Source organism: Pleurodeles waltl, chromosome 2_1, assembly GCF_031143425.1.
Source record: "Pleurodeles waltl isolate 20211129_DDA chromosome 2_1, aPleWal1.hap1.20221129, whole genome shotgun sequence".
NCBI lineage: Eukaryota > Metazoa > Chordata > Amphibia > Caudata > Salamandridae > Pleurodeles > Pleurodeles waltl.
Window position 1 is genome coordinate 29,966,172 of NC_090438.1, and position 27,541 is coordinate 29,993,712.

At 48.5% G+C, this 27,541-nt stretch overlaps 1 protein-coding gene across 2 annotated transcripts in view; it reads right to left on the reverse strand.

Annotated features, from left to right (window-relative positions):
- Positions 1 to 27,541, reverse strand: part of TAF1 (TATA-box binding protein associated factor 1) — a 290,896-nt gene that overhangs the window by 154,304 nt on the left and 109,051 nt on the right. For both annotated transcript variants that reach the window (XM_069209109.1, XM_069209102.1), the window contains exon 23: positions 4,356 to 4,597. In XM_069209109.1, the coding sequence (XP_069065210.1) occupies positions 4,356 to 4,597 (242 nt within the window). The remainder of the gene's footprint in view (positions 1 to 4,355; positions 4,598 to 27,541) is intronic.

Sequence of the window (27,541 nt, forward strand, 5' to 3'; positions counted from 1 at the left end):
AAGGGTCTCCATACAAGACCTGATGGACACATCAAACTCTCTACTGCCCTAATCAGGCATAAAACCTGAAATGAAGTCTCCCTACCTATATGGCTTAGGAACTTTTGTCAGGAAGGAGATGAGTGGACACTTTATGACTGCGACCAATGACCTTGTTTATGTTCACTCACACATAGGTGATGGGGGAGGGGGATGCTGGCCATCACTCAGGGCAGCATTCCAACCGATCACCAAACTGCCTCTGGTTAAACCCAGCCATATGCATATCAGCCTTGGTCCTGCTCCAATCGGAAGAGTCAAGCCCAAACTGCCCAGGCGGGTCTCCTCTGAAACTGAAGACAAACAGCCCAAGAGCGGTTTCAGCCCGTTTGGGCCTCTTCAGTAAGGCAGATTGGTTCTAGTGGCGCAGTGAGCAGGGGATTCACGTCTGGCAACTTAAGAATTTATTTCAAACACAAGAAAGGTGATGACAGGAATGCGTGCAATTTGAATAACCACTGGGAATCGCTTAGGGAAGCATTCCAACCCATCATTCTGCACCCCACTTGTAGGAAGCTGGCTCTTTATATAGTGGACCAAAAAGAGGGGCACTGTGTAAAGAGTCCAGGCGAACCCCAGAGGCATCACAGAGGCACAAATGACGCCCCAAATGCTCTCTATTGTGGTAGTGTGGTCGAGCAGTTAGGCATATCAGAGGGTAGTGCTAAGCACGTAAGGCACACACAAAGAAATCCAACACAAATTTATAAACATTACACATACTTTTATATAAATTTTGATACCAAGATCATCAGAATCGGGTGAGTACTTTTTGAGTTATGAATTTTTAGTTTTCAAAAGTTTACAGTGCAGTTTTTGGAGTGGTAATGTTATCCTATGGGGGAAAAACATATACTGTATATATGTACTCAACAGCGACTTACCGGGCCCATCTTGTGGAATTAAGGTAAATATGGGGCAAGATCCAAGGCAGCACCAACTGACCACTTCGGGAGGAACTGGGGCATCCGGGTGCAGAGGTGCTTTTCAGCGTCAGGTGCCCTAATGTCATCCTTTGGGAAAATAAATATATACTGCATTCGGGCACTTAGCACCGACCTACAGGACTGCTCTTCTGGAGTTAAGGTAAGTATGGGGCAAGGTCCAAAGCAGCACCAACAGGTCACTTCAGGAGCCACTGAGATGTCCGGGTGCAGCGGTGCTTCTCAGCCTCAGGTGCTCTAATGTTATACTATGGGAAAGGAACAGACCGTACAGACGAGTACTTAGCAATGACTTACAGGACTGTTCTTCTGGACTTGAGGTGAGTATGGCGCAAGGTCCAAGGCCATACCGGCAGTTAACTTCGGGGGGCTCTAGGGCATCTGGGTGCAGAAATGTGTTACGGTGTCAGGTGTACCATTCACTTCAATGAAGATCGGTCCATGCAGAGAGGCTGCAAGCAGGGACTGGGCAGCCAGACCGGTGGGATCCACAGGGGCTGGGTGGGGCGTTAAAATCCTCGGGCACGTATGGACTCCTTTGCCCACGTCTCTTCGAGCTGTGGGGCTCGGGTGCAGTGGTGTCTTTTGGTGTCGGGTTCCGGTGCAGGGTATACTCGAGGTTGGAGGGGGCCTGCAGAAAGAGGCTGCAAGCGCCGTCAGGAAGTCCACAGTGGGCAGACTCAAGGTGAGCTTCATCCCTGGAGAGCCTGTGAACAATGCTGACACCACTGGCCCACTTCAGTCAGCTCGTGCTAGGCAGCTGGAGTGCAGTGGTAAGGTCCAGCGTCAGGTTTTAGCGCTTCCGGGTCCTCACAGTTCTTTCTTGGGTTGCCTGGAGATGCAGGGAAGCAGCACCTCTGCTCCAAGGGAATTAGTTTTTCTTAGTGATTTGCAGAGTGCTGGTAGCTCTTCCGGTTTCTTGGATGTTGCAGCGGCAGGAAAGGTCAGTTGTGTTCCCGGTTCTCGTATCAGCAGGCGTCTTTGTCCACTCCTTCTTTTGCGCCCAGTGAAGATCTGAAGTCCTTGTGTAAGAGGGTCCCCTAAATACACAATTCAGGGGGTGTTAAGGGGAGTGAAGGGTAGTAACCAATGGGCTACTTACCCTTGTGGTCACTACAATCCCTAGATGACCTCTTCCTTTGGGAAGTGTGCATCACCCTGCCCCAGAATTCCTAATTCCCTTACACACAAGATAACAGAATTTCTGAGGCTGTGTTCATTTCAGGCTGCTCACCGTCACCCTAATGTTATGCCCAGCCTGGAAATGTGTTGCCACTGTCCAGGTGCCAGATGGACCCTCTGCATTACTGAGGCCCTGGAAACAAGGGGTACCATTTACTATGGACTTACAAGGGTGCTAAAGGGCCTGGACACTTGGTTTCTTGTTTTAGGGAAGGAACACCGGCACTGGGGTCCTGGTTAGCAGGAAACAGGTGCACTTCATTCAAAGTTGCAACAAAAAACAGGCAAAGCATGTATGTGTGTGCTTGTGTGTGTCGGGGGGGGAGGTGCGGAGGAGGGTCATTGCAACCAGAACCTAACTTCCTACATGAATGAAGAGGCCTAATCAGGTGATACCGGTCTTGGGTTGCTTGTGTTTTTCATAGAGGGCCTGGCATAGAGTCTCAGAGTTGGGAAAGTAAAGAATAACATCACACTCATCTGCATCCTGATGAGAATATTTGGTGCAGATCTCACCTTCAAAACCCAAGAACAATGACTTGATGATTCAACAAACTGAAATGAGCCCCACAATCGCCTAGTGTCCCAAGAGTGTGTTTTTTTTCCCTTTAACTCCCTGTTGTATAGCTATTTTAGCCATGTTCCAGACACGTTGTTTTATGCTAACTAGGTCTGCCGCTGTGCACTTGAAACCTGTTACATTTTATTCAGCATTGCTTTATTTTTCTAGCAATAGCAACGTTTGCGGTGCTGTTTTATTTTCTTTATCTCATTGTACTTTCGCCTAGGAAAGCATTACGTTCTTAGAAGGACATTTATTTCACTTTGTGCTTTCTCCAAGGCTACAGTCAGATAGGGTTGCTGACAAACGTGGTATGCTGTGTCTCCAACATTCACAGAAAACACACATTCATACGTGGGGAATATTTCTTATAATGTCATCTGTTTTATTATAAAAACACCTCTTTGTCCCAGACACGTTAGAGGGAGATTCCAGCCAGAAGACGACTGTATGCGGATTGCTTCGCTGCAGCTACTTGCATAGACGGCCGGACCCCTGATCCACATGGGGATGGCGTCTCTCTAGACTACAGGCTTCGTCCTCCAGGTATGAGGGATGGTGTATCCCCGGGGGAAACCCAAAGTGCAGATTAAACTTATTACACTATGCTCAGCGATAGTTTAGGAAGGAGAAATATATACCTCGCTCCTAGTGACAATGTGGTAGGACTATTTCTGTGTTTACTCTGTTAGTCACCTGTTTGCTTTTATTGTGTTTTTTCATCCTAGTTATTGCAATACATGCCTTTTTATCCATGATGCAGTTACTTCAATAAGTCCTTATTGAACTATATTCTACCTCTGTTGTCTTTGCCTGTATGAGACTTTTTGGTACCTGAGAGAAAGGGATGGTCTTGGTCTTGGTGTCATGCACCCGGATTCCGCAATCATCTTGGCCAAAGATGAGGCGCTGCTAGTTAGCCAGAGAACCCGGATTAGGCCGACAGCTGTCATTTGGTGTGGAATCCTACTCAGTAGCCACAATCCATGTAATCCTGTTTCCCAAATCCAGTGGCCTCATTAGCATAATGAGAACTGACGCGACATCCCCTGTGGTCTTGCAAAATGTAACCTTTTCCTATGTTCCTGTGACAAGACTGACTGCTTTGCCATGAAAAACTTTGGCACGATCTTGACTTTTTTCCTGCTATTTTCAATGCAGTGGCTAGTTTAACTGGAAAACAATAAACTTCTGCATCCAAACTATCATGTTTATATTCTGTGGCACTGCTTTTTATTTGGAAATATGGTTCATAACAGATTTATCTCTGAAATATATCCAAAATGAGCTTATGTTTATAGAAGGAGAGCACACACTACTGTAAGTTTTGCTTTTCAGAACTCATTCACAGATATGTTGATAAAAAGTATCTTTGGAATTATCAGTCCTGCCACTTTTCAAACAAGAAGCTGCTACTTGTTGCAGAGACAAGTTTTCCCAATTGGAGCTTGCTCTGTCAGATGAGTACATTAGTCACTATTTTGTTCCCAACATGGGAACAATTGTATGAGGGCGCACAGGTACTTTGCCGTTAACAACCTTTTGACTCAGATGTTCCTCAAGCTGTGCTTCTTGCCAGGGAAAGAATTTACATGTTCTAATGCTGATGGACGGTAACGTATACTCACACATCCCCTTTCGGTCCTTTCTGTCCTTCTTGGGCTTCTCCCTTTCATGGCAGCTGTCCTCCCCCATCAACATCCTCTGAAGCTCCTTCCGCTCCTGTTCTTCACGCTCGCGAGACAGCTGGGAACTAGTCTTCTTGTTCTGTAGCATGTTCTCAATGTTTTTTCCCATTTCCTCAAAGTCGCTATCCTCTGCAGAGCTGCTATCGGTATCTGTTGAAAGCACCTCCGTTGATTCCAAGACTCTGAAACAAGAGAAGAGCAGAGTGAACATGAGGAAACAGCAAGGATTCCCAAACAGGTTGCAGAGAAGCAGCAGATAATAGCAGCGAGATGAATGAGGATCCAGAACATGACTCACCAGACAACACATTAGGCATAGAATCATAATAAAAAGTATACAGTATGAAGATGTAGAAAGTGTTGGTGCATCTTTTGATCGAACTGACACAGGTCAATGGTTTGATATGCCCCCACACCCACTTGCAGAGGGAGAGAAGGCTTGGACGGAGGGGTTATCACTTAAATATTTTAGAGTAATGAGAAATACTGCAGTGGGTACTTAGCTTGTCAGGATGCCAAAATGTAGGGACTTTTTTTTAACCCCTTCGCTGCCAGGCCTTTTACCCCTCAGGTGCCAAGCCTTTTTCTGGCTTTTAGAGGTAGTTTGCGCTTAGGCCCTCGTAACTTTTTGTCCACATAAGCTATCCATGCCAAATGTGCGTCCTTTTTTTCCAACATCCTAGGGATTCTAAAGGTACCCAGAATTTGTGGGCTCCCCTGGAGGAGACCAAGAAATTATCCAAAATACAGTTAAAATGTGTTTTTTTCTGAAAAATGGGAAAAAAGTGCTGCAGAAGAAATCATGTGGTTTTCCCCCTGAAAATGGCATCAACAAAGGGCTTGTGGTGCTAAAATCACCATCTTCCCAGCTTTCAGGAACAGCCCGGCTTGAATCAGAAAAACACATTTTTCAACACAATTTTGGCATTTTACTGGGACGTACCCCATCTTAAATACTTTTAGTGCTTTGAGTCTCCTTCCAGTTAGTGACAGAAATGGGTGTAAAACCAATGGTGGATCCCTGACAGCTAAACATTTCTGAAAAGTAGACAACATTCTGAATCCAGCAAGGGGTCATTTGTTTAGATCCTTCAAGGTTTTCCTACAGAAAGTAACAGCTTAAATTAAAAAATATTAAAAATGAGTTGAAAAATAAAACAGCCATTTCTGTCCACGTTTTCTTCTACAACTTTTTCCAGCTATGGCAGATTTTTTAAAGCAATATACCGTTACGTCTGTAGGACTCTTTCGGATGCAGGAATATATAGTATTTGCAGGTTCATCAAGAACCCTAGGTACCCAGAGCCAATAAATGAACTGCACCTTGCAATGGGTTTTCATTGTATACTGAGTATACAGTAATTCATTTGGTGGAATATAAAGAGTGAAAAGTAGGTATCAAGGAAACCTTTGTATTTCCAAAATGGGCACAAGATAAGGTGTTGAGAAGTAGTGGTTATTTGCACATCTCTGAGTTCCGGGGTTCTCATACTAGCATGTGAATTACAGGGCATTTCTCAAATAGACTTCTTTTTTACACACTGTCTTAAATTTGTAGGGAAAAAATGTAGAGAAAGACAAGGGGCAATAACACTTGTTCTTCTATTCTGTGTTCCCCCAAGTCTCACTTGCGTGGGTAGGCCTAGTGCCCGCGACAGGAAACGCAACATGGAAACATCAAATTTTTACACTGAAATCGGACTGGTTTTTTTGGAAACTGTCTAGCTGTGAATTTTGGCCTCTAGCTCAGCCGGCACCTAGGGAAACCTACCAAACCTGTGCATTTTTTAAAACTAGACACCTAGGGGAATCTAGGATGGAATGACCTGCGTGGCTCTCAACAGGTTCTGTTACCCAGAATCCTTTGCAAACCTCAAACTTTGTCTAACATTTGGGTGCTGCAAAGTTCTGGAATCTGAGAGGAGCCACAAACTTCCTTCCACCCAGCACTTCACTTGGAACCTCACTTGTGTGGTCTAGTGCCCGCGACAGAGAGGGGTCCAAAACACAACATGGTCACATCAAATTTTTCTTATGAAAACTGTTTTTTGCGAAGTACCTAGCTGTGGGTTTTGGCCTCTAGCTCATCCGGCACCTAGGGAAACAGGGTAAACCTGGGCATTTCTGAAAACTAGACACCTAGGGGAACCCAGGATGGGGTAACTTGTGGCACTCTTACCAGGTTCTGTTACCCAGGATCCTTTGCAAATCTCAAATTTTGGGGAAAAAACACCTTTTCCTCACATTTTAGTGCTGAAAAGCTCTGGAATCTGAGGGGACCCAAAAACTTTCTTCTACTCAGCATACCCCCACATCTCCCAATAAAAATAATACCTCATTTGTGTGGGTAGGCCTAGTGCCCACAACAGGAAATGCCCCAAAACACTACGTGGAAACATCAAAATTATCTATTACAAAACTACCTGTTTTTGCGGGGGCACCTGCGTTTTTGGTCCTGGGCTCAGCAGCCATCTACGGAAACCTACCAAACCCAGACATTTCTGAAAACTAGACACCCGAAGGAGTCCAGGGAGGTGTGACTTGCGTGGATCCCCCGGTGTTTTCTTACCCAGAATCCTCAGCAAACTTCAAATTTAGCTAAAAAATAAATATCACATTTTCCCCACTTTTTTGTGCAGGATCACTGCACCGGCACAAATTTCCTACCACCCAATGTTCCCATCAGTCTCCCGATAAAAATGATACCTCACTTGTGTAAGTGGGCCAAGTGCCTGTGACAGGGAAGAGCCAAAAACATATTGAAAATGAGGGGGAACCAAAGCGAGTCCAAAAGGCCAGTTAGAAAAAAAACGTTTTTAGGCTGACAAGTGGGGCAGAATTTTTATCGGTATAGATGCAACTATCCTGGGTGGTAGGAACTTTGTGGATTCCTGATGGATTTCCATCAAAGTTGGAGGTTTGCAGGGCATAGTGGGTATGAAAATGGTGTGGGGTGCATGTGAAGCACACCACCCCGGACTCACCCAGATGCTTAGTTTTCAAATGTGTCTAGGTATCGTAGATTTTCTAGATGACAGCATCTCAAAGTCCAAAAAGTGCAGCTCTCACGATTCCAAGTGGGATGATTTCGAGAGTTAGCCAAGCTCTCATGGTCCAAATGTAAAATCAAAGCCCAAAATAATCAAATGTCCTCTTGCTTGCCGTTGGAAAAAGTTCTTTTAGCGTGCGGGGGGAGAGCTAAAAGACTGTTACCCCCTTCAGTTGGGGTAGGGACATAAACATGCCCATATTGGTTGGTAACCTCCAACCCACTGTTTAAAAAAAAAAAAGATTCCGTGGCATCCCGTACGCTTTCTGCCCTCCCCCGAGAGCAGAAAAACTTTGCCCCCATTTATTTAGGGTGGGGGTATGGCCATACCGCTACCCTCCCTTTTTTTTTTTTAAATAAATCTTCCCTGGTGTCTAGTGGGCTTTCTGCCCACCTTGGGGGCAGATGGGCCTTACGGATATAGGCCGATCTGCCCCTCAAGGGAGGCAGAAAAGGCCAACAGTAATATGCCCCCATGGGGAGTGATCCTTGCATAAGGGGCTTACCCCCTCAAAATAAAAACACCCCCCACACCCACTCCTTGGTGCGTAAGTGGTTTCTGCCCCCCTTGAGGGCAGATTGGCCTAATAGAAATAGGCCGATCTGCCCCCAAGGGGGGTAGAAATGACCTAAAATAATTTGCCCCCATGGGGAAGGGCCCTTCCCCAAGGGGCCGCTCCCCTGATGCAAAATAGTAAAAAAAAAAAAATCCCTGGTGCCTAGTGGTTTCTGGCCAAAAAAAGTAGGTCAATCTGTCCCCAAGGTGGGTAGAAATGGCCTTATAAAGAAAAGGCCCCCCTTGGGGAGTGGGGGGGGGGGGAGGAGGGGTCGGTGGTGGCAGGGGGAAGCACTTCCTCTGCCATACCTGCCCAGGGGAGGGCGTGGGAGGCCCACGGGGAGCGCTAGCCCTCCCCCTGTGGGCCGGGTGCAGAACGCGCTGTAGCTGAGGACGAGACCAGCTCGTCCAGGGCACCCAAGGGGTTAAGGTGGAGTCAGGGTGGTGTGCTTCAGAATCTTAGGCAAGATGTGCAGAAAGCTGGCACTACATACATGGTACCAAAAGGAGGTGCACTGTGCAGAGAGTACAAGTATACCCAATTACCCACTCAGTGGACAGGACTTGCTTTAACAATCCCAAGTTGCTCTATTTGTTGTAGTGTTGTCGAGCAGCCTTTGGCTTATCAGAGGGGAGTGTTGGACATTTGTTGCACTCACAAAGTCTATAAATGAGACACACACCCAAATAAGGGAATCTGACACTAATTCAGAAAAATAACACAGATTTCTATATTATTTTAGACACAAGCATCTACAAGGTCAGGTAAGTACTTTTCGAGTTTGTGATTTTTAAAAGTGTAGAAAATACAGCTGTCAAATCTGAAGCATGCGCCTTGAATATAGTAATGTTATCCAATGGGGAGAACATACACTGCACAGGGTCATTTGTACACGACTGACAGAACGGCTCTTCTGGATTCACGGTAAGTAGGGGCCAAGGTCCTAGAAAGCATCAACAGTTCCGGTTACACGCCCTGGCGTGTCCGGGTGCAGAGCTGATTCCAGCGGTGATAGCCTCGGATCCTACATGCGAAAGTCAATGGGGAAAAGTACCTGTGGAAAACCGGGTGCACGTGGGGGCCTGTGGTACCAGTCTGACAGGATCCAAAAGGGGTCTCTGCTCGTGGGAGTCTCAGGACCACATTGGCACCGTCAATTCTCGTGAGCTCGGGCTGGGGATCTTGGGTACAGAGGTGTTTTGTCCAGCAGGGTCGGTGAGTTAGAGGCTCTTACAGTTCTTGGAGTACCTGCAGAAGATGGGAAAGAAACAGAGCAAGACTTCTGGCGTGGAGCCGGCCTCTCTCGAAGTACCTCAATGTGCAGGTACGTTTTGGCGGTGGTGGTGTTCCAAATGAACATAAACAAGCCTTGGTGCTTACAATTGGAGGTGGTACTCTGGGTATTGGTGCAAGTAGGTTCTGGGCAGGCTCAGCGTCTCGAAGACAGGATGAGTCGACAGTCCTGCACTCCTGGACACTCAGGATCCTCTTCCTGGCGAGTTGCTCCCACAGTGGACCAGATGTTCAGCAAAATGGAGATCTGGACAGTCTTGGTTGGTGTCTGTTAGGGCAGGGAAGTGCTCCTCCATGCTAAAGGAGATACTGGCTGGTTGGCAAAGTGCTGGCAGGCCTCTGAGGCTTTAGGAGGATGCACAGCTGCAGGGCGAGTCAGGTAATTGTCAAGACAGAAGCAGGTAGGCAGGATTTGTTGTCAAAGTCCCCAGCTAGGCTACAGTTCTTGCATTGGTCGGATTTTCTTTGTCCTTTTTCTTTTTGCAGTCAGACAAATCGAATCTTCTGGTGTCAAGGAGCCACCTAAATACTGAATTTAAGGCTACTAAGGGGAGTGTAGGGTAGTAGTCAATTGGCTACTTACACCTGGGGAGACTACACCAACTATATGACCACTTACTGTGGGGAGTGGATATAATCCTGTCCCAGTGTTCCTTATTCCACCAAAAACAAGATGGTGGAACCCTTCCTGCGTGAAGCACATCAGGCAGACCCCCTTAGGGGTGTGACTAGCCTGGAGGTGCAACATGCCTATTGCATAGCTAATTTACCACCTGTCCTAGTGCCAAATGGGTCTCAGGGCAGGGGGTGCATTCCCAAGGTCTGGAGGAAGGTAGGGTCGGATATCAAAGGGTAGCAGAGGCTTGGCCGCTGATTTACTAGCTGTAGGAAAGTGCCACTGTTGGCATGGTTACCACCCACTTTTTGTGCCAACTTTGATTGAAAGTGTGCTGGGATCCTGATAAACTGTCCCCAGCACCAGTGTTCTTTCCCAAAAACTGTACCTTTGTTTTCACAATTGGCACACCCATGGCACACAGTTAAGTCCCTTGTAGAAGGTACCCATGGTACCAAGGGCACTGTGGCCAGGGAAGGTCTCAAGGGCTGCAGCATGTATTATGCCACCCTTGGGGACCTCTCACCCAGCACATTCACACTGCCTCTGCAGCTTGTGTGTGCTGGTGGGGAGAAAAAGACTAAGTCGACATGGCACTCCTCTCAGGGTGCCATGCTCTCAACCCACTGCCTGTGGCATAGGTAAGTCACCCCTTTAGCAGGCCTTACAGCCCTAGGGCAGGGTGCACTATACCACAGGGGAGAGCATAGCTGCATGAGCAATATGCCCCTACAGTGCCTAAGTCCATTCTTAGACATTATAGGTGCAGTGTAGCCATATTGAGTATATGGTCTGGGAGTTTGTCATTACGAACTCCACAGCTCCATAATGGCTACACTGAAAACTGTGAAGTTTGGTATCAAACTTCTCAGCACAATAAATGCACACTGATGCCAGTGTGGCATTTATTGAGAAATGCACACAGAGGGCATCTTAGAGATGCCCCCTGTATGTTAGCCAACCTGCTAGTGCAGGACTGACCAGTCTGTGCTAGCCTGCCACTTTCAGACAAGTTTCTGACCACATGGGGTGGTAGCCTTTGTGCTCTCTGTGGCCAGAAACAAAGCCTGTCCTGGGTGGAGGTGCTTCACACCTTCCCCCCTGCAGGAACTGTAACACCTGGCAGTGAGCCTCAAAGGCTCAAGCCTCGGATTACAGTGCCCCGGGGCACTCCAGGTAGTGGTGTTGCCCGCCCCTGGACAAAGCCCCACTTTTGGCGGCAAGTCCAGTGGGAAAAGTAGGGAAAACAGGGAGGAGTGACCATCCCAGCCAGGACCACCTCTAAGGTGTCTAGAGCTGAGGTGACCCCCTCACTGCAGAATCCTCCATCTTGGTTTGGAGGACAGGGACCAATAGGGTTAGGTTTGAGCACCCTTCCCTAAAGGGAGTGGATACAAGAAGGGTGTAGCCACCCTCTGGGACAGTAGCCATTTGATACTGCCCTCTGACCCCTGTAATGCCCCTAAATCCCGTATTTAAGGGCCTCCCTGAACACAGCTCACTAGATTCTTGGCAACCTGACAAGAAAGAAGAAGGACTGCTAAGCTGAAGCCCCAGCAGAGAAGAAGGAAGGCACAAACAGACTTGGCCCCAGCCCTATCGGCCTTTCCCCTGCTTCAAAGAACCTGCAAAAGAAAGGTGACACATCCTGCGGGACCAGTGTCCTCTGTCAAGCTCCAGAGGACTGCTCTGCACCCCAAAGGACCAAGAACTTCCATGGCAGCGGCCCTGTCCAAGAAGAAACTACTACCAAGGAACTCCAGAGCCTTTCATGATCCGTGAGCCCTGACCAGCCTTCACCTGACGCCTGTGGCCGGTGTCCAGGTGGTCCAACCAGCTAGAGAGCCCCCAAGCGATTGTGAGCAAGTGCCCACCCTGGGTTGACCTCTCCACCCCTCCACGACGACGCCTGCAGAGGGAATCCCGAGGAACCCCCTGACCACGAAAGCTCCGGATGAAGCTATCCGACGCCTAAAAGACCACTGCACCCGCAGCCCCCAGGCCTTGGAGAACCTGATCTCCGGTGCACCTACATTCAGCAGGCGGCCCTCCTCCCTGTCCAGCCTGTGGTTTGCCCAAGTCGACCCCCTGGACCTCGCCTGTAGCCTCCGAGTGACCCCTGGGCTCCCCTCATAGACCAGCATTGGAAACCTGATGCCTTGTTTGCACCCTGCACCCAGCCACCCCAGGGCCGCTGAGGGTGTGTGTTTGGTGCCTACTTGTGGTCCCCCAGTGCTCCTCTAAAACCCCCCAAGTCTGCCCTTTGAAGTCGCAGGTACTTACCTGCAGCAGGCAGGCCTGATTCCGAGTGCCCCGTGCCTCCATAGGAGCCTATGTTAAATTTGTTTCAGCTTTGACCTTTGCACCCGGCTGGCCCCGTGTTGCTGGTGGTGGGTGTTTGTGGTTAACTTGAACCCCGACATGTGGACTTCCTAACCCCCGGAGACTGGAACTGTAAGTCAAGTACTTACCTGTAAAACATTCTAACTTTTCTTCTCCCCAGGAACTGTTTCTGAAAATTGCACTGTCAACTTTTAAAACGGAAATTTTAAAACAGATAATTGCCAATATTTCAAAAACTGTATAATTTATCGATTTCAAACAAAGTACTATTGATATATGTGTGAAATACGAATCTATTGAAGTACTTACCTGCAACCTGAATCTTGTGTTTATAGACGTAAATTAAGAAAATATATTTTTGCAATATAAAAACCATTGGTCTGGAGTGTGTGCTTCTTCTATTGTCTGTGTGTGTGTGTGTGTGCGCAACAAATGCTTTGCACTACCCTCTGATAAGCCTAACTGCTTGACCACACTACCACAAAAGAGAGCATCTGTATTATCTACTTTAGCCTCTGTTAAGCCTCTGGGGAGCCCCTGGACTCTGTGCACACCATACCTCATTTTGATATAGTATATACAGAGCCAGCTTCCTACACTAGCCATCCTGCTGGAGAAGGTGATAACACCGTCCACTGACCAGGCATTGTTTCTGGCATCTGAGAGGGCAGGTTCTCACCTCCAGGGAGGTGGCGGGGGAGCAGAAACCTGTCTGTGGTGGCAATCTGGCCAATGCAGGTAGCCAGCACACAAGAGGACTAGTAGGTGCCCTCTTGTGCATGTTATAATAAATCCAATACTGGCATAATACAAGGTTTGTGATACCCAACACCATATGTTTCAGTGAAGCCATTATGTAGCGGGGTAACTCGTCATGACCAGTGCCCAGTACATACCTTAAGATGGCTACCCTGATCACTTTTAATGTCTAGCAATAGAACTAGACATCACAGGGGCATATCTGCTCATGCAGATATGTCTTCATATGTAGTATAATGCACCCTGCCTTAGGGCCTCAAGGCCTACAGTAGGGGTGACTTACATATATTATATGCAGTGATTTTGGCATGGCGCACGAGTGCACCATGTCGTGTTGTCACTCATGGTTTGCACATGACACGCAGTCTGCAATGGCAGGCTGTATGCAGTTTCTATGAGGGTCCCTTAGTGTGGCATAATGCATGCTACAGTCCTCAGAGACCCTCTTTAGTACCCATGTCCTAGGTACCAGGGGTACCAATTACTAGGGACTTACAGGGGTGCTAACGTGTGTGGCATTGGACACAATTAGATTAGTAAACTTTGTTTTAGGGAACGAGTACTGGCACTGGGGACCTGGTTAGCAGGAACCCAGTGCATCTTTAGTAAAAAAAAAAAAAAAGTCTGTACCAGTAGCAACAAGCTTTGGTAAAGCCAATAGGTCTTGCCTACACAAGACCTATTGGCTTGAGAATGTGTTTTGCCATGTTGTACGCCAGTGTGTCTGCTAAACATTGCTAAAAGTTAGTGTCCTGGAGTGGAGTGGGGGAGCAGCGTGTCGTAGAGTGGATTTGTTGGAGTAGAGTGGAGTAGGGGGAGTAAAGTATTGTATAGTTGAGTAGTGGGGAGTAGAGTTCAGTGGTAGTGAGTGTCGTAGAGTTCAGTATTGTGGAGTGGGGTGGAGTATGTTGGAGTGGACTGAGGTAGTCTGGTAGTATGGATTAGAGTACGTTGGGGTGGATTGGATTGGGCTAGAGTGGGGTGGATTGGATTGGGTGGCCTGGATGGGGTGGAATAGACTAGGTGGACTTAAATGGGGTGAGGTGGACTGGATTGGGGTGCATTTGATTGGAGTGATAGGACTGGGTGATGTGAAGTTGGAAGGATTAGATTGGAGTGGGGTGGATTAGGTTGAACTGGAGTGGGGTGGGTGGAAGATGGGAGGGGGCAGACTGGATTGGGGCAGATTGTTTTGGCTTGAGTGGGGCAGATTGTTTTGGACTGGCAGACGGATTTCCCTGTGCACCGCCTCACTTTTTCCTACCTCTGTTTATCGGTGGCGCTCCACCCTGAGCTCACCAGATCCCTTAACTTCAACCCCCTGACAAGGAGAGCAAAGGATGAACTCCTCAGGTGGCAACAACCCCCCACTGGACGCAGTGGGTAGTACTGTCCTCTACAAAGGACGATATTACCTAGGTTCCCAGGGCCTTCCAGTCCTCCTACAGCTTCACTGGTTCTGGACCCTAGAAAGACTTGCCCCAGCGTTCCTGTGGTACAATTTGTGGCCGCGTACGGCTTTCATCTATTGGCAGCGCGCTCCCTATGACAGAGAACTAGGGATGACCAACCTTTACTTTTACTACCTTGCTACCCAACTCCTGGTGATCAATGACTGGTTCTCCGGAGGTTGGTCGGACCCTGCTTACCCGCTGGAGCTCACATCCTTAGTGTTCCTTTGGATCATGGCAATGCTATATGGCTCCCCGCACCCTACCACCATTCAGTGACTCGGATAGTGTTTCTCGGGTGCTGAACTGCTCTCCGACAAACGCACTGGGATCTTAAACTTATACTCCAGACTCCCCTGTGGCATGTCACCTGGTTGCGAGAGGTGGCTACCCTGGAGGACTTTGGGAAATGGGACCTACTGGCATAACCCAACTGGGGGACATTTGGTCCGGGACCCACATATGCTCATTTCAAGAATTACAGGATACCTATAGCCTCACTGCTACACAATTCTACAAGTACATTCAACTATGGAACACACTCAATGCCCATGTCCTCTGGAATACTTGCATCCTGGAATTCAACCCTCTAAAGGCTAAACTCCTGATGGGAGCCCTGTGAAAGGAAGGTATATTGCAGATTGTAAGTAAGTGACTCTTTTGACATGGTCACACCACCACTTTTTGCCTGGTTTCTGGTGTAATTTAGGCTGAAAGTGCACTGGGTTCCTGCTAATCAGGACTGCAGGGCCAGAGCTCTTTCCCCCAAAACTGCACAGTCGTTTTTCCCAATTGGCAAAACCTTTAGCACCCACTAGAATTCCTTAGTAAATGGTACTCCTGGTACCAAGGGCCTGGGGTACTAAGGAGGGTCCCTAAGGGCTGTAACACGAATTGTGCCACCCTAAGGGACCCCTCACCAAGCACATGACCAGCTGCCATTGCAGGCTGCGTGTCTTAGTGTAGACAAAAGTGAAAACACGACATGGCACAGAGCCTGTGTGCCATGTCGCAAACACTGTACGCAATATATATAAGTCATCCCTCTAGCAGGCCTTACAGCCCTAAGGTAGGGTGCATTATATTACATGTGAGGGTATATCTGCATGAGCAGATATTCCTCTGCTATGTCTCTGTCGATTCTCAGACATAGTAAGTGACGAGGGAAGGCATTTTAAATGCATTTGCTGGACACTGGTGAGCTACATGATGACTTCTCTGAACATAGGGATGTTTGGTATCAAACAACTCAGATTAATAAACCCTCACTGATGCCATTGAGGGATGTATTAATACCTGCACCCAGAGGGCACTTTAAAGTTGCTCCCTGAAATCCTAACATCCACTAGTGTGTTCACTGACTGGTCCTGACCAGTTCAGCCACCACAGATGCTTTTCTGGCCACCCAAGGTGAGAGCCAGTGCTCTCAAGGGCCAGAGACAAACGCCTGCACTGGGCGGGGTTATTAGCACCTCACCCAGGCAGGATGGACATTTCAGGGCAGGAAGCTTCAAAGGCCTAGCCGCCTTTCTAATGTGACCCAGGTGTCTCCAGATGGTGGAGATAACCGATCCCCACTTTAGCGGCAGCACAGGCTTAAAAATTAAGCAGATTAGGAGGTGTGCCCACTTCATGCCAGTCCCACCCCTAAGGTCGACAAGCGGAAGTGGACACTACTTCTGAAATTCCTCCATCATGTTTGGAAGAAATTAGGCCACTAGGGTTAGGGTTGTTCCCACTTCCCAGCAGAAGTTGTCATAGAAAGGGTGTAGTCACTTTAAAGGTGAGCAGTTCATTTGCTACCACCCGACACTCTCTGTAACACCCCTAAATTGAGTATCTAGGTGGCACCCCTGAACCCTAGAACTCAGATCTTGATGACATAACAAGCAACAGACAAAGAAGAGTTGCACCTGCAAAAGAAGAAAAGAAGAAGCAGCTGACTTGGAACCAGCCCCTCCAGCCTGCCTGCTGACCTTGACGGACTCTGCCCAAAAGATGACTTGTAATGCAGCTGAGACTCCAAGGAAACCATTGAGCAACAACACCTTACTGCACCTCTGCACCTGGCCGACCCAATGGCTCCCGGAGTGACCCACTGGTACGGTTCCGATCAGTGCCCAGTACTTACCTTAACTGCCTGAGATTGACCTTGTTAAGTCGTTGTTAACCCTGTGTTTACTGAACATTATTTTCCTCCATAGGTTGACAATGAAGAACTCTGAGAAAGTGTTGATTTTGGACCCTGAAAAATATTTATGCTTGAAAAAGTGTGTACCTGGTTTCAAAATTCTTGGGTTTGAAACATATACAAATAGAAGTGTTGTTTTGCTGCTTTGGTCTTGGATTTATTCTTTGAGTGTGTGTCTCACTTGTTGCCTCTGTGAGTACAACAAATGCTAAGCACTACCCTTGATAGGCCTAACTGCTGGCCTGCACTACCACAAATAGAGCATTAGCCCTCTACTTTTGCCTCTGAAAACCATCTGGGGATTCACTGGACTCTGCACAGTGTACTTCCTTTTTGGTGCATGTAAGGAAATGCCTCCTTGGCATGGTTGCCCCCTGACTTTTTGCCTTTGCTGATGCTATGTTTACAATTGAAAGGGTGCTGAGGCCTGCTAACCAGGCCCCAGCACCAGTGTTCTTTCCCTAACCTGTACTTTTGTATCCACAATTGGCAGACCCTGGCATCCAGATAAGTCCCTTGTAACTGGTACTTCTAGTACCAAGGGCCCTGATGCCAAGGAAGGTCTCTAAGGGCTGCAGCATGTCTTATGCCACCCTGGAGACCTCTCACTCAGCACAGACACACTGCTTGCCAGCTTGTGTGTGCTAGTGAGGACAAAACGAGTAAGTCGACATGGCACTCCCCTCAGGGTGCCATGCCAGCCTCTCACTGCCTATGCAGTATAGGTAAGACACCCCTCTAGCAGGCCTTACAGCCCTAAGGCAGGGTGCACTATACCATAGGTGAGGGTACCAGTGCATGAGCATGGTACCCCTACAGTGTCTAAACAAAACCTTAGACATTGTAAGTGCAGGGTAGCCATAAGAGTATATGGTCTGGGAGTTTGTCAAACACGAACTCCACAGCACCATAATGGCTACACTGAAAACTGGGAAGTTTGGTATCAAACTTCTCAGCACAATAAATGCACACTGATGCCAGTGTACATTTTATTGTAAAATACACCACAGAGGGCACCTTAGAGGTGCCCCCTGAAACTTAACCGACTATCTGTGTAGGCTGACTAGTTCCAGCAGCCTGCCACACTAGAGACATGTTGCTGGCCCCATGGGGAGAGTGCCTTTGTCACTCTGAGGCCAGTAACAAAGCCTGCACTGGGTGGAGACGCTAACACCTCCCCCAGGCAGGAGCTGTGACACCTGGCGGTGAGCCTCAAAGGCTCACCCCTTTGTCACAGCCCAGCAGGGCACTCCAGCTTAGTGGAGTTGCCCGCCCACTCCGGCCACGGCCCCCACTTTTGGCGGCAAGGCTGGAGGGAACAAAGAAAGCAACAAGGAGGAGTCACTGGCCAGTCAGGACAGCCCCTAAGGTGTCCTGAGCTGAAGTGACTCTAACTTTTAGAAATCCTCCATCTTGCAGATGGAGGATTCCCCCAATAGGGTTAGGATTGTGACCCCCTCCCCTTGGGAGGAGGCACAAAGAGGGTGTACCCACCCTCAGGGCTAGTAGCCATTGGCTACTAACCCCCCAGACCTAAACACGCCCTTAAATTTAGTATTTAAGGGCTACCCTGAACCCTAGAAAATTAGATTCCTGCAACTACAAGAAGAAGGACTGCCTAGCTGAAAACCCCTGCAGAGGAAGACCAGAAGACGACAACTGCCTTGGCTCCAGAAACTCACCGGCCTGTCTCCTGCTTTCCAAAGATCCTGCCCCAGCGACGCCTTCCAAAGGGACCAGCGACCTCGACATCCTCTGAGGACTGCCCCTGCTTCGAAAAGACAAGAAACTCCCGAGGACAGCGGACCTGCTCCAAGAAAAGCTGCAACTTTGTTTCCAGCAGCTTTAAAGAACCCTGCAAGCTCCCCGCAAGAAGCGTGAAACTTGCAACACTGCACCCGGCGACCCCGACTCGGCTGGTGGCGATCCAACACCTCAGGAGGGACCCCAGGACTACTCTAAGACTGTGAGTACAAAAACCTGTCCCCCCTGATCCCCCACAGCGCCGCCTGCAGAGGGAATCCCGAGGCTTCCCCTGACCGCGACTCTTTGAATCCTAAGTCCCGACACCTGGGAGAGACCCTGCACCCGCAGCCCCCAGGACCTGAAGGACCGGACTTTCACTGGAGGAGTGACCCCCAGGAGTCCCTCTCCCTTGATCAAGTGGAGGTTTCCCCGAGGAACCCCCCCCTTGCCTGCCTGCAGCGCTGAAGAGATCCCTAGATCTCCCATTGACTTCCATTACAAACCCGACGCTTGTTTCTACACTGCACCCGGCCGCCCCCGCGCTGCTGAGGGTGAAATTTCTGTGTGGGCTTGTGTCCCCCCCGGTGCCCTACAAAACCCCCTTGGTCTGCCCTCCGAAGACGCGGGTACTTACCTGCAAGCAGACCGGAACCGGGGCACCCCCTTCTCTCCATTCTAGCCTATGCGTTTTGGGCACCACTTTGAACTCTGCACCTGACCGGCCCTGAGCTGCTGGTGTGGTGACTTTGGGGTTGCTCTGAACCCCCAACGGTGGGCTACCTTGGACCAAGAACTAAGCCCTGTAAGTGCCTTACTTACCTGGTTAACCTAACAAATACTTACCTCCCCTAGGAACTGTGAAAATTGCACTAAGTGTCCACTTTTAAAACAGCTATTTGTGAATAACTTGAAAAGTATACATGCAATTTTGATGATTTGAAGTTCCTAAAGTACTTACCTGCAATACCTTTCGAATGAGATATTACATGTAGAATTTGAACCTGTGGTTCTTAAAATAAACTAAGAAAAGATATTTTTCTATATAAAAACCTATTGGCTGGATTTGTCTCTGAGTGTGTGTACCTCATTTATTGTCTATGTGTATGTACAACAAATGCTTAACACTACTCCTTGGATAAGCCTATTGCTCGACCACACTACCACAAAATAGAGCATTAGTATTATCTCTTTTTACCACTATTTTACCTCTAAGGGGAACCCTTGGACTCTGTGCATGCTATTCCTTACTTTGAAATAGCACATACAGAGCCAACTTCCTACATTGGTGGATCAGCGGTGGGGTACAAGACTTTGCATTTGCTGGACTACTCAGCCAATACCTGATCACACGACAAATTCCAAAATTGTCATTAGAAATTCATTTTTGCAATTTGAAATTTTTCTAAATTCTTAAAAGTCCTGCTAGGGCCTTGTGTGTTAAGTCCCTGTTTAGCATTGTCTTTTAGAGTTTAAAAGTTTGTTAAAAGTTTGAAATTAGATTCTAGAAACAGTTTTAGATTCTTTAAAAAGTCTTCCAACTCTTAGCAAAACAATGTCTGATACAGAGATGAATGTGGTGGAACTCGACACCACACCTTACCTCCATCTTAAGATGAGGGAGCTAAGGTCTCTCTGTAATATCAAAAAAATAACCATTGGCTCCAGACCTACCAAAATTCAGCTCCAGGAGCTATTGGCAGAGTTTGAAAAAGCCAACCCCTCTGATGATGACCTCACAGAGGAAGAAATTAGTGACTTGGAGGCCAATGTCCCTCCTCCAGTCCTAAATAGGGAGAACAGGACCCCTCAAGTCCTGTCTCCAACTGTGTTAGTCAGAAATAGTGAGTCCCTCACAGGAGGGTCCCACATTTCTGAAATCACTGAGGATGCTCTCAGTGAAGATGACCTCCTGTTAGCCAGGATGGCCAAAAGATTGGCTTTAGAGAGACAGCTCCTAGCCATAGAAAGGGAAAGACAAGAGATGGGCCTAGGACCCATCAATGGTGGCAGCAATATAAATAGGGTCAGAGATTCTCCTGACATGTTAAAAATCCCCAAAGGGATTGTGACAAAATATGAAGATGGTGATGACATCACCAAATGGTTCACAGCTTTTGAGAGGGCTTGTGTAACCAGAAAAGTGAACAGGTCTCACTGGGGTGCTCTCCTTTGGGAAATGTTCACTGGAAAGTGTAGGGATAGACTCCTCACACTCTCTGGAAAAGATGCAGAATCTTATGACCTCATGAAGGGTACCCTGATTGAGGGCTTTGGATTCTCCACTGAGGAGTACAGGATTAGGTTCAGGGGGGCTCAAAAATCCTCGAGCCAGACCTGGGTTGACTTTGTTGACTACTCAGTGAAAACACTAGATGGTTGGATTCAAGGCAGTGGTGTAAGTAATTATGATGGGCTGTACAATTTATTTGTGAAAGAACACCTATTGAGTAATTGTTTCAATGATAAACTGCATCAGCATCTGGTAGACCTAGGACCAATTTCTCCCCAAGAATTGGGAAAGAAGGCGGACCATTGGGTCAAGACAAGGGAGTCCAAGACTTCAACAGGGGGTGACCAAAAGAAAGGGGTCACAAAGACTCCCCAGGGGAAGGGTGATGAGACAACCAAAACTAAAAATAGTAAAGAGTCTTCTACAGGCCCCCAAAAACCTGCACAGGAGGGTGGGCCCAGAGCCTCTTCACAAAACAATGGGTACAAGGGTAAAAACTTTGATCCCAAAAAGGCCTGGTGTCATAGCTGTAAACAGCATGGACACCAAACTGGAGACAAGGCCTGTCCCAAGAAAGGTTCCACTCCAAACTCCCATCCAGGTAACACTGGTATGGCTAGTCTCCAAGTGGGATCAACAGTGTGCCCAGAGCAAATCAGGGTCCACACTGAAGCTACTCTAGTTTCTGAGGGTGGGGTGGATTTAGCCACACTAGCTGTCTGGCCGCCTAACATGCAAAAATACAGACAGCAACTCTTAATTAATGGGACTAGAATAGAGGGCCTGAGGGATACAGGTGCCAGTGTCACCATGGTGACAGAGAAACTGGTTTCCCCTGGCCAATACCTGACTGGAAAAACTTACACAGTCACCAACGCTGACAATCAGAGAAAAGTACATCCCATGGCAATGGTTACTTTAGAATGGGGAGGGGTCAATGGCCTGAAACAGGTGGTGGTCTCCTCAAATATCCCAGTGGACTGTCTGCTTGGAAATGACCTGGAGTCCTCAGCATGGGCTGAGGTAGAACTAAAAACCCATGCAGCAATGCTGGGTATCCCTGAACTGGTGTGTGTGAAAACAAGAGCACAATGCAAGGCACAGGGTGAACAAGTAGAGCTGGAGTCTGGAAGAATGGCCCAGCCTACCAAGAGAACAGGAAAGTCAGTTGGGAAACCAACTGCAACACAGCAAAAGAAAGGGAACCTCTCTTCTCAGGAAGAAGTTCTGCCCTCTGAGGGAACTGAGCCTTTGGAGCTTGAACCTTATCAGGTTGAGCTCTTAGGCCCAGGGGGACCCTCAAGGGAGGAGCTGTGTAAGGGACAAGAAACCTGTCCCTCTCTTGAAGGCCTTAGGCAGCAAGCTGCTGAAGAGTCCAAGGGCAAGAAAAATGGAACACATAGGGTCTATTGGGAAGATGGACTCCTGTACACTGAGGCCAGAGACCCCAAACCTGGTGCCACTAGGAGAGTGGTAGTGCCTCAGCTGTTCAGAGAGTTCATCCTAACATTGGCCCATGACATTCCCCTTGCTGGACATTTGGGACAAACCAAGACGTGGGAGAGGCTAGTCAACCACTTCTACTGGCCCAACATGTCCAACATGGTTAAGGAGTTTTGCCTCTCCTGCCCCACCTGTCAAGCCAGTGGTAAGACAGGTGGGCACCCAAAGGCCCCCCTCATTCCACTTCCAGTGGTGGGGGTCTCCTTTGAAAGAGTGGGTGTGGACATAGTTGGTCCACTGGAACCTCCCACAGCCTCAGGAAATATGTATATCCTGGTAGTAGTGGATCATGCTACCAGGTATCCTGAAGCTATTCCCCTTAGGTCGACTACTGCCCCTGCAGTAGCCAAGGCCCTCATTGGTATCTTTACCAGAGTGGGTTTCCCTAAGGAGGTGGTGTCTGACAGAGGTACCAACTTCATGTCAGCATACCTAAAACACATGTGGAATGAGTGTGGAGTGACTTACAAATTCACTACACCATACCATCCACAAACTAATGGCTTAGTTGAGAGATTCAACAAGACATTAAAAGGCATGATCATGGGGCTCCCAGAAAAACTCAAAAGGAGATGGGATGTCCTCTTGCCATGTCTGCTTTTCGCTTACAGAGAGGTGCCACAGAAGGGAGTAGGATTCTCACCCTTTGAACTTCTGTTTGGTCACCCTGTAAGGGGACCACTTGCTCTTGTTAAAGAAGGCTGGGAGAGACCTCTTCATGAGCCTAAACAAGACATAGTGGACTATGTACTTGGCCTTCGCTCTAGAATGGCAGAGTACATGGAAAAGGCAACCAAAAACCTTGAGGCCAGCCAACAGCTCCAGAAGTTTTGGTATGACCAAAAGGCTGCACTGGTTGAGTTCCAACCAGGGCAGAAAGTCTGGGTTCTGGAGCCTGTGGCTCCCAGGGCACTCCAGGACAAATGGAGTGGCCCTTACCCAGTGCTAGAAAGGAAGAGTCAGGTCACCTACCTGGTGGACCTGGGCACAAGCAGGAGCCCCAAGAGGGTGATCCATGTGAACCGCCTTAAGCTCTTCCATGACAGGGCTGATGTGAATCTGTTGATGGTAGCAGATGAGGATCAGGAGGCAGAGAGTGAACCTCTCCCGGATCTTCTGTCATCAGACCCAAAAGATGGCTCAGTAGATGGAGTGATCTACTCAGACACCCTCTCTGGCCAACAGCAAGCTGATTGTAGGAGAGTCCTACAACAGTTTCCTGAACTCTTCTCCTTAACCCCTGGTCAGACACACCTGTGTACCCATGATGTGGACACAGGAGACAGCATGCCTGTCAAAAACAAAATCTTTAGACAGTCTGACCATGTTAAAGAAAGCATCAAGGTGGAAGTCCACAAGATGCTGGAATTGGGAGTAATTGAGCGCTCTGACAGCCCCTGGGCTAGCCCAGTGGTCTTAGTCCCCAAACCTCACACCAAAGATGGAAAGAAAGAGATGAGGTTTTGTGTGGACTACAGAGGGCTCAATTCTGTCACCAAGACAGATGCTCATCCAATTCCTAGAGCTGATGAGCTCATAGATAAATTAGGTGCTGCCAAATTCTTAAGTACCTTTGACTTGACAGCAGGGTACTGGCAAATAAAAATGGCACCTGGAGCAAAAGAGAAAACAGCATTCTCCACACCTGATGGGCATTATCAGTTTACTGTTATGCCCTTTGGTTTAAAGAATGCCCCTGCCACCTTCCAAAGGTTGGTGAATCAAGTCCTTGCTGGTTTGGAGTCCTTTAGCACAGCTTATCTAGATGATATTGCTGTCTTTAGCTCCACCTGGCAGGATCACCTGGTCCACCTGAAGAAGGTTTTGAAGGCTCTGCAATCTGCAGGCCTCTCTATCAAGGCATCCAAATGCCAGATAGGGCAGGGAACTGTGGTTTACTTGGGCCACCTTGTAGGTGGAGGCCAAGTTCAGCCACTCCAACCCAAGATCCAGACTATTCTGGACTGGGTAGCTCCAAAAACCCAGACTCAAGTCAGGGCATTCCTTGGCTTGACTGGGTATTACAGGAGGTTTGTGAAGGGATATGGATCCATTGTGACAGCCCTCACTGAACTCACCTCCAAGAAAATGCCCAAGAAAGTGAACTGGACTGTGGAATGCCAACAGGCCTTTGACACCCTGAAACAAGCAATGTGCTCAGCACCAGTTCTAAAAGCTCCAGATTATTCTAAGCAGTTCATTGTGCAGACTGATGCCTCTGAACATGGGATAGGGGCAGTTTTGTCCCAAACAAATGATGATGGCCTTGACCAGCCTGTTGCTTTCATTAGCAGGAGGTTACTCCCCAGGGAGCAGCGTTGGAGTGCCATTGAGAGGGAGGCCTTTGCTGTGGTTTGGTCCCTGAAGAAGCTGAGACCATACCTCTTTGGGACTCACTTCCTAGTTCAAACTGACCACAGACCTCTCAAATGGCTGATGCAAATGAAAGGTGAAAATCCTAAACTGTTGAGGTGGTCCATCTCCCTACAGGGAATGGACTTTATAGTGGAACACAGACCTGGGACTGCCCATGCCAATGCAGATGGCCTTTCCAGGTTCTTCCACTTAGAAAATGAAGACTCTCTTGGGAAAGGTTAGTCTCATCCTCTTTCGTTTGGGGGGGGGGTTGTGTAAGGAAATGCCTCCTTGGCATGGTTGCCCCCTGACTTTTTGCCTTTGCTGATGCTATGTTTACAATTGAAAGGGTGCTGAGGCCTGCTAACCAGGCCCCAGCACCAGTGTTCTTTCCCTAACCTGTACTTTTGTATCCACAATTGGCAGACCCTGGCATCCAGATAAGTCCCTTGTAACTGGTACTTCTAGTACCAAGGGCCCTGATGCCAAGGAAGGTCTCTAAGGGCTGCAGCATGTCTTATGCCACCCTGGAGACCTCTCACTCAGCACAGACACACTGCTTGCCAGCTTGTGTGTGCTAGTGAGGACAAAACGAGTAAGTCGACATGGCACTCCCCTCAGGGTGCCATGCCAGCCTCTCACTGCCTATGCAGTATAGGTAAGACACCCCTCTAGCAGGCCTTACAGCCCTAAGGCAGGGTGCACTATACCATAGGTGAGGGTACCAGTGCATGAGCATGGTACCCCTACAGTGTCTAAACAAAACCTTAGACATTGTAAGTGCAGGGTAGCCATAAGAGTATATGGTCTGGGAGTTTGTCAAACACGAACTCCACAGCACCATAATGGCTACACTGAAAACTGGGAAGTTTGGTATCAAACTTCTCAGCACAATAAATGCACACTGATGCCAGTGTACATTTTATTGTAAAATACACCACAGAGGGCACCTTAGAGGTGCCCCCTGAAACTTAACCGACTATCTGTGTAGGCTGACTAGTTCCAGCAGCCTGCCACACTAGAGACATGTTGCTGGCCCCATGGGGAGAGTGCCTTTGTCACTCTGAGGCCAGTAACAAAGCCTGCACTGGGTGGAGACGCTAACACCTCCCCCAGGCAGGAGCTGTGACACCTGGCGGTGAGCCTCAAAGGCTCACCCCTTTGTCACAGCCCAGCAGGGCACTCCAGCTTAGTGGAGTTGCCCGCCCCCTCCGGCCACGGCCCCCACTTTTGGCGGCAAGGCTGGAGGGAACAAAGAAAGCAACAAGGAGGAGTCACTGGCCAGTCAGGACAGCCCCTAAGGTGTCCTGAGCTGAAGTGACTCTAACTTTTAGAAATCCTCCATCTTGCAGATGGAGGATTCCCCCAATAGGGTTAGGATTGTTACCCCCTCCCCTTGGGAGGAGGCACAAAGAGGGTGTACCCACCCTCAGGGCTAGTAGCCATTGGCTACTAACCCCCCAGACCTAAACACGCCCTTAAATTTAGTATTTAAGGGCTACCCTGAACCCTAGAAAATTAGATTCCTGCAACTACAAGAAGAAGGACTGCCTAGCTGAAAACCCCTGCAGAGGAAGACCAGAAGACGACAACTGCCTTGGCTCCAGAAACTCACCGGCCTGTCTCCTGCTTTCCAAAGATCCTGCCCCAGCGACGCCTTCCAAAGGGACCAGCGACCTCGACATCCTCTGAGGACTGCCCCTGCTTCGAAAAGACAAGAAACTCCCGAGGACAGCGGACCTGCTCCAAGAAAAGCTGCAACTTTGTTTCCAGCAGCTTTAAAGAACCCTGCAAGCTCCCCGCAAGAAGCGTGAAACTTGCAACACTGCACCCGGCGACCCCGACTCGGCTGGTGGCGATCCAACACCTCAGGAGGGACCCCAGGACTACTCTAAGACTGTGAGTACAAAAACCTGTCCCCCCTGAGCCCCCACAGCGCCGCCTGCAGAGGGAATCCCGAGGCTTCCCCTGACCGCGACTCTTTGAATCCTAAGTCCCGACACCTGGGAGAGACCCTGCACCCGCAGCCCCCAGGACCTGAAGGACCGGACTTTCACTGGAGGAGTGACCCCCAGGAGTCCCTCTCCCTTGATCAAGTGGAGGTTTCCCCGAGGAACCCCCCCCTTGCCTGCCTGCAGCGCTGAAGAGATCCCTAGATCTCCCATTGACTTCCATTACAAACCCGACGCTTGTTTCTACACTGCACCCGGCCGCCCCCGCGCTGCTGAGGGTGAAATTTCTGTGTGGGCTTGTGTCCCCCCCGGTGCCCTACAAAACCCCCTTGGTCTGCCCTCCGAAGACGCGGGTACTTACCTGCAAGCAGACCGGAACCGGGGCACCCCCTTCTCTCCATTCTAGCCTATGCGTTTTGGGCACCACTTTGAACTCTGCACCTGACCGGCCCTGAGCTGTTGGTGTGGTGACTTTGGGGTTGCTCTGAACCCCCAACGGTGGGCTACCTTGGACCAAGAACTAAGCCCTGTAAGTGTCTTACTTACCTGGTTAACCTAACAAATACTTACCTCCCCTAGGAACTGTGAAAATTGCACTAAGTGTCCACTTTTAAAACAGCTATTTGTGAATAACTTGAAAAGTATACATGCAATTTTGATGATTTGAAGTTCCTAAAGTACTTACCTGCAATACCTTTCGAATGAGATATTACATGTAGAATTTGAACCTGTGGTTCTTAAAATAAACTAAGAAAAGATATTTTTCTATATAAAAACCTATTGGCTGGATTTGTCTCTGAGTGTGTGTACCTCATTTATTGTCTATGTGTATGTACAACAAATGCTTAACACTACTCCTTGGATAAGCCTATTGCTCGACCACACTACCACAAAATAGAGCATTAGTATTATCTCTTTTTACCACTATTTTACCTCTAAGGGGAACCCTTGGACTCTGTGCATGCTATTCCTTACTTTGAAATAGCACATACAGAGCCAACTTCCTACAGTGCACCATATAGAGAGCCAGCTTTCTACACAGATGTACCGCACTCATCATTAACGCGGCACATCAGACCAC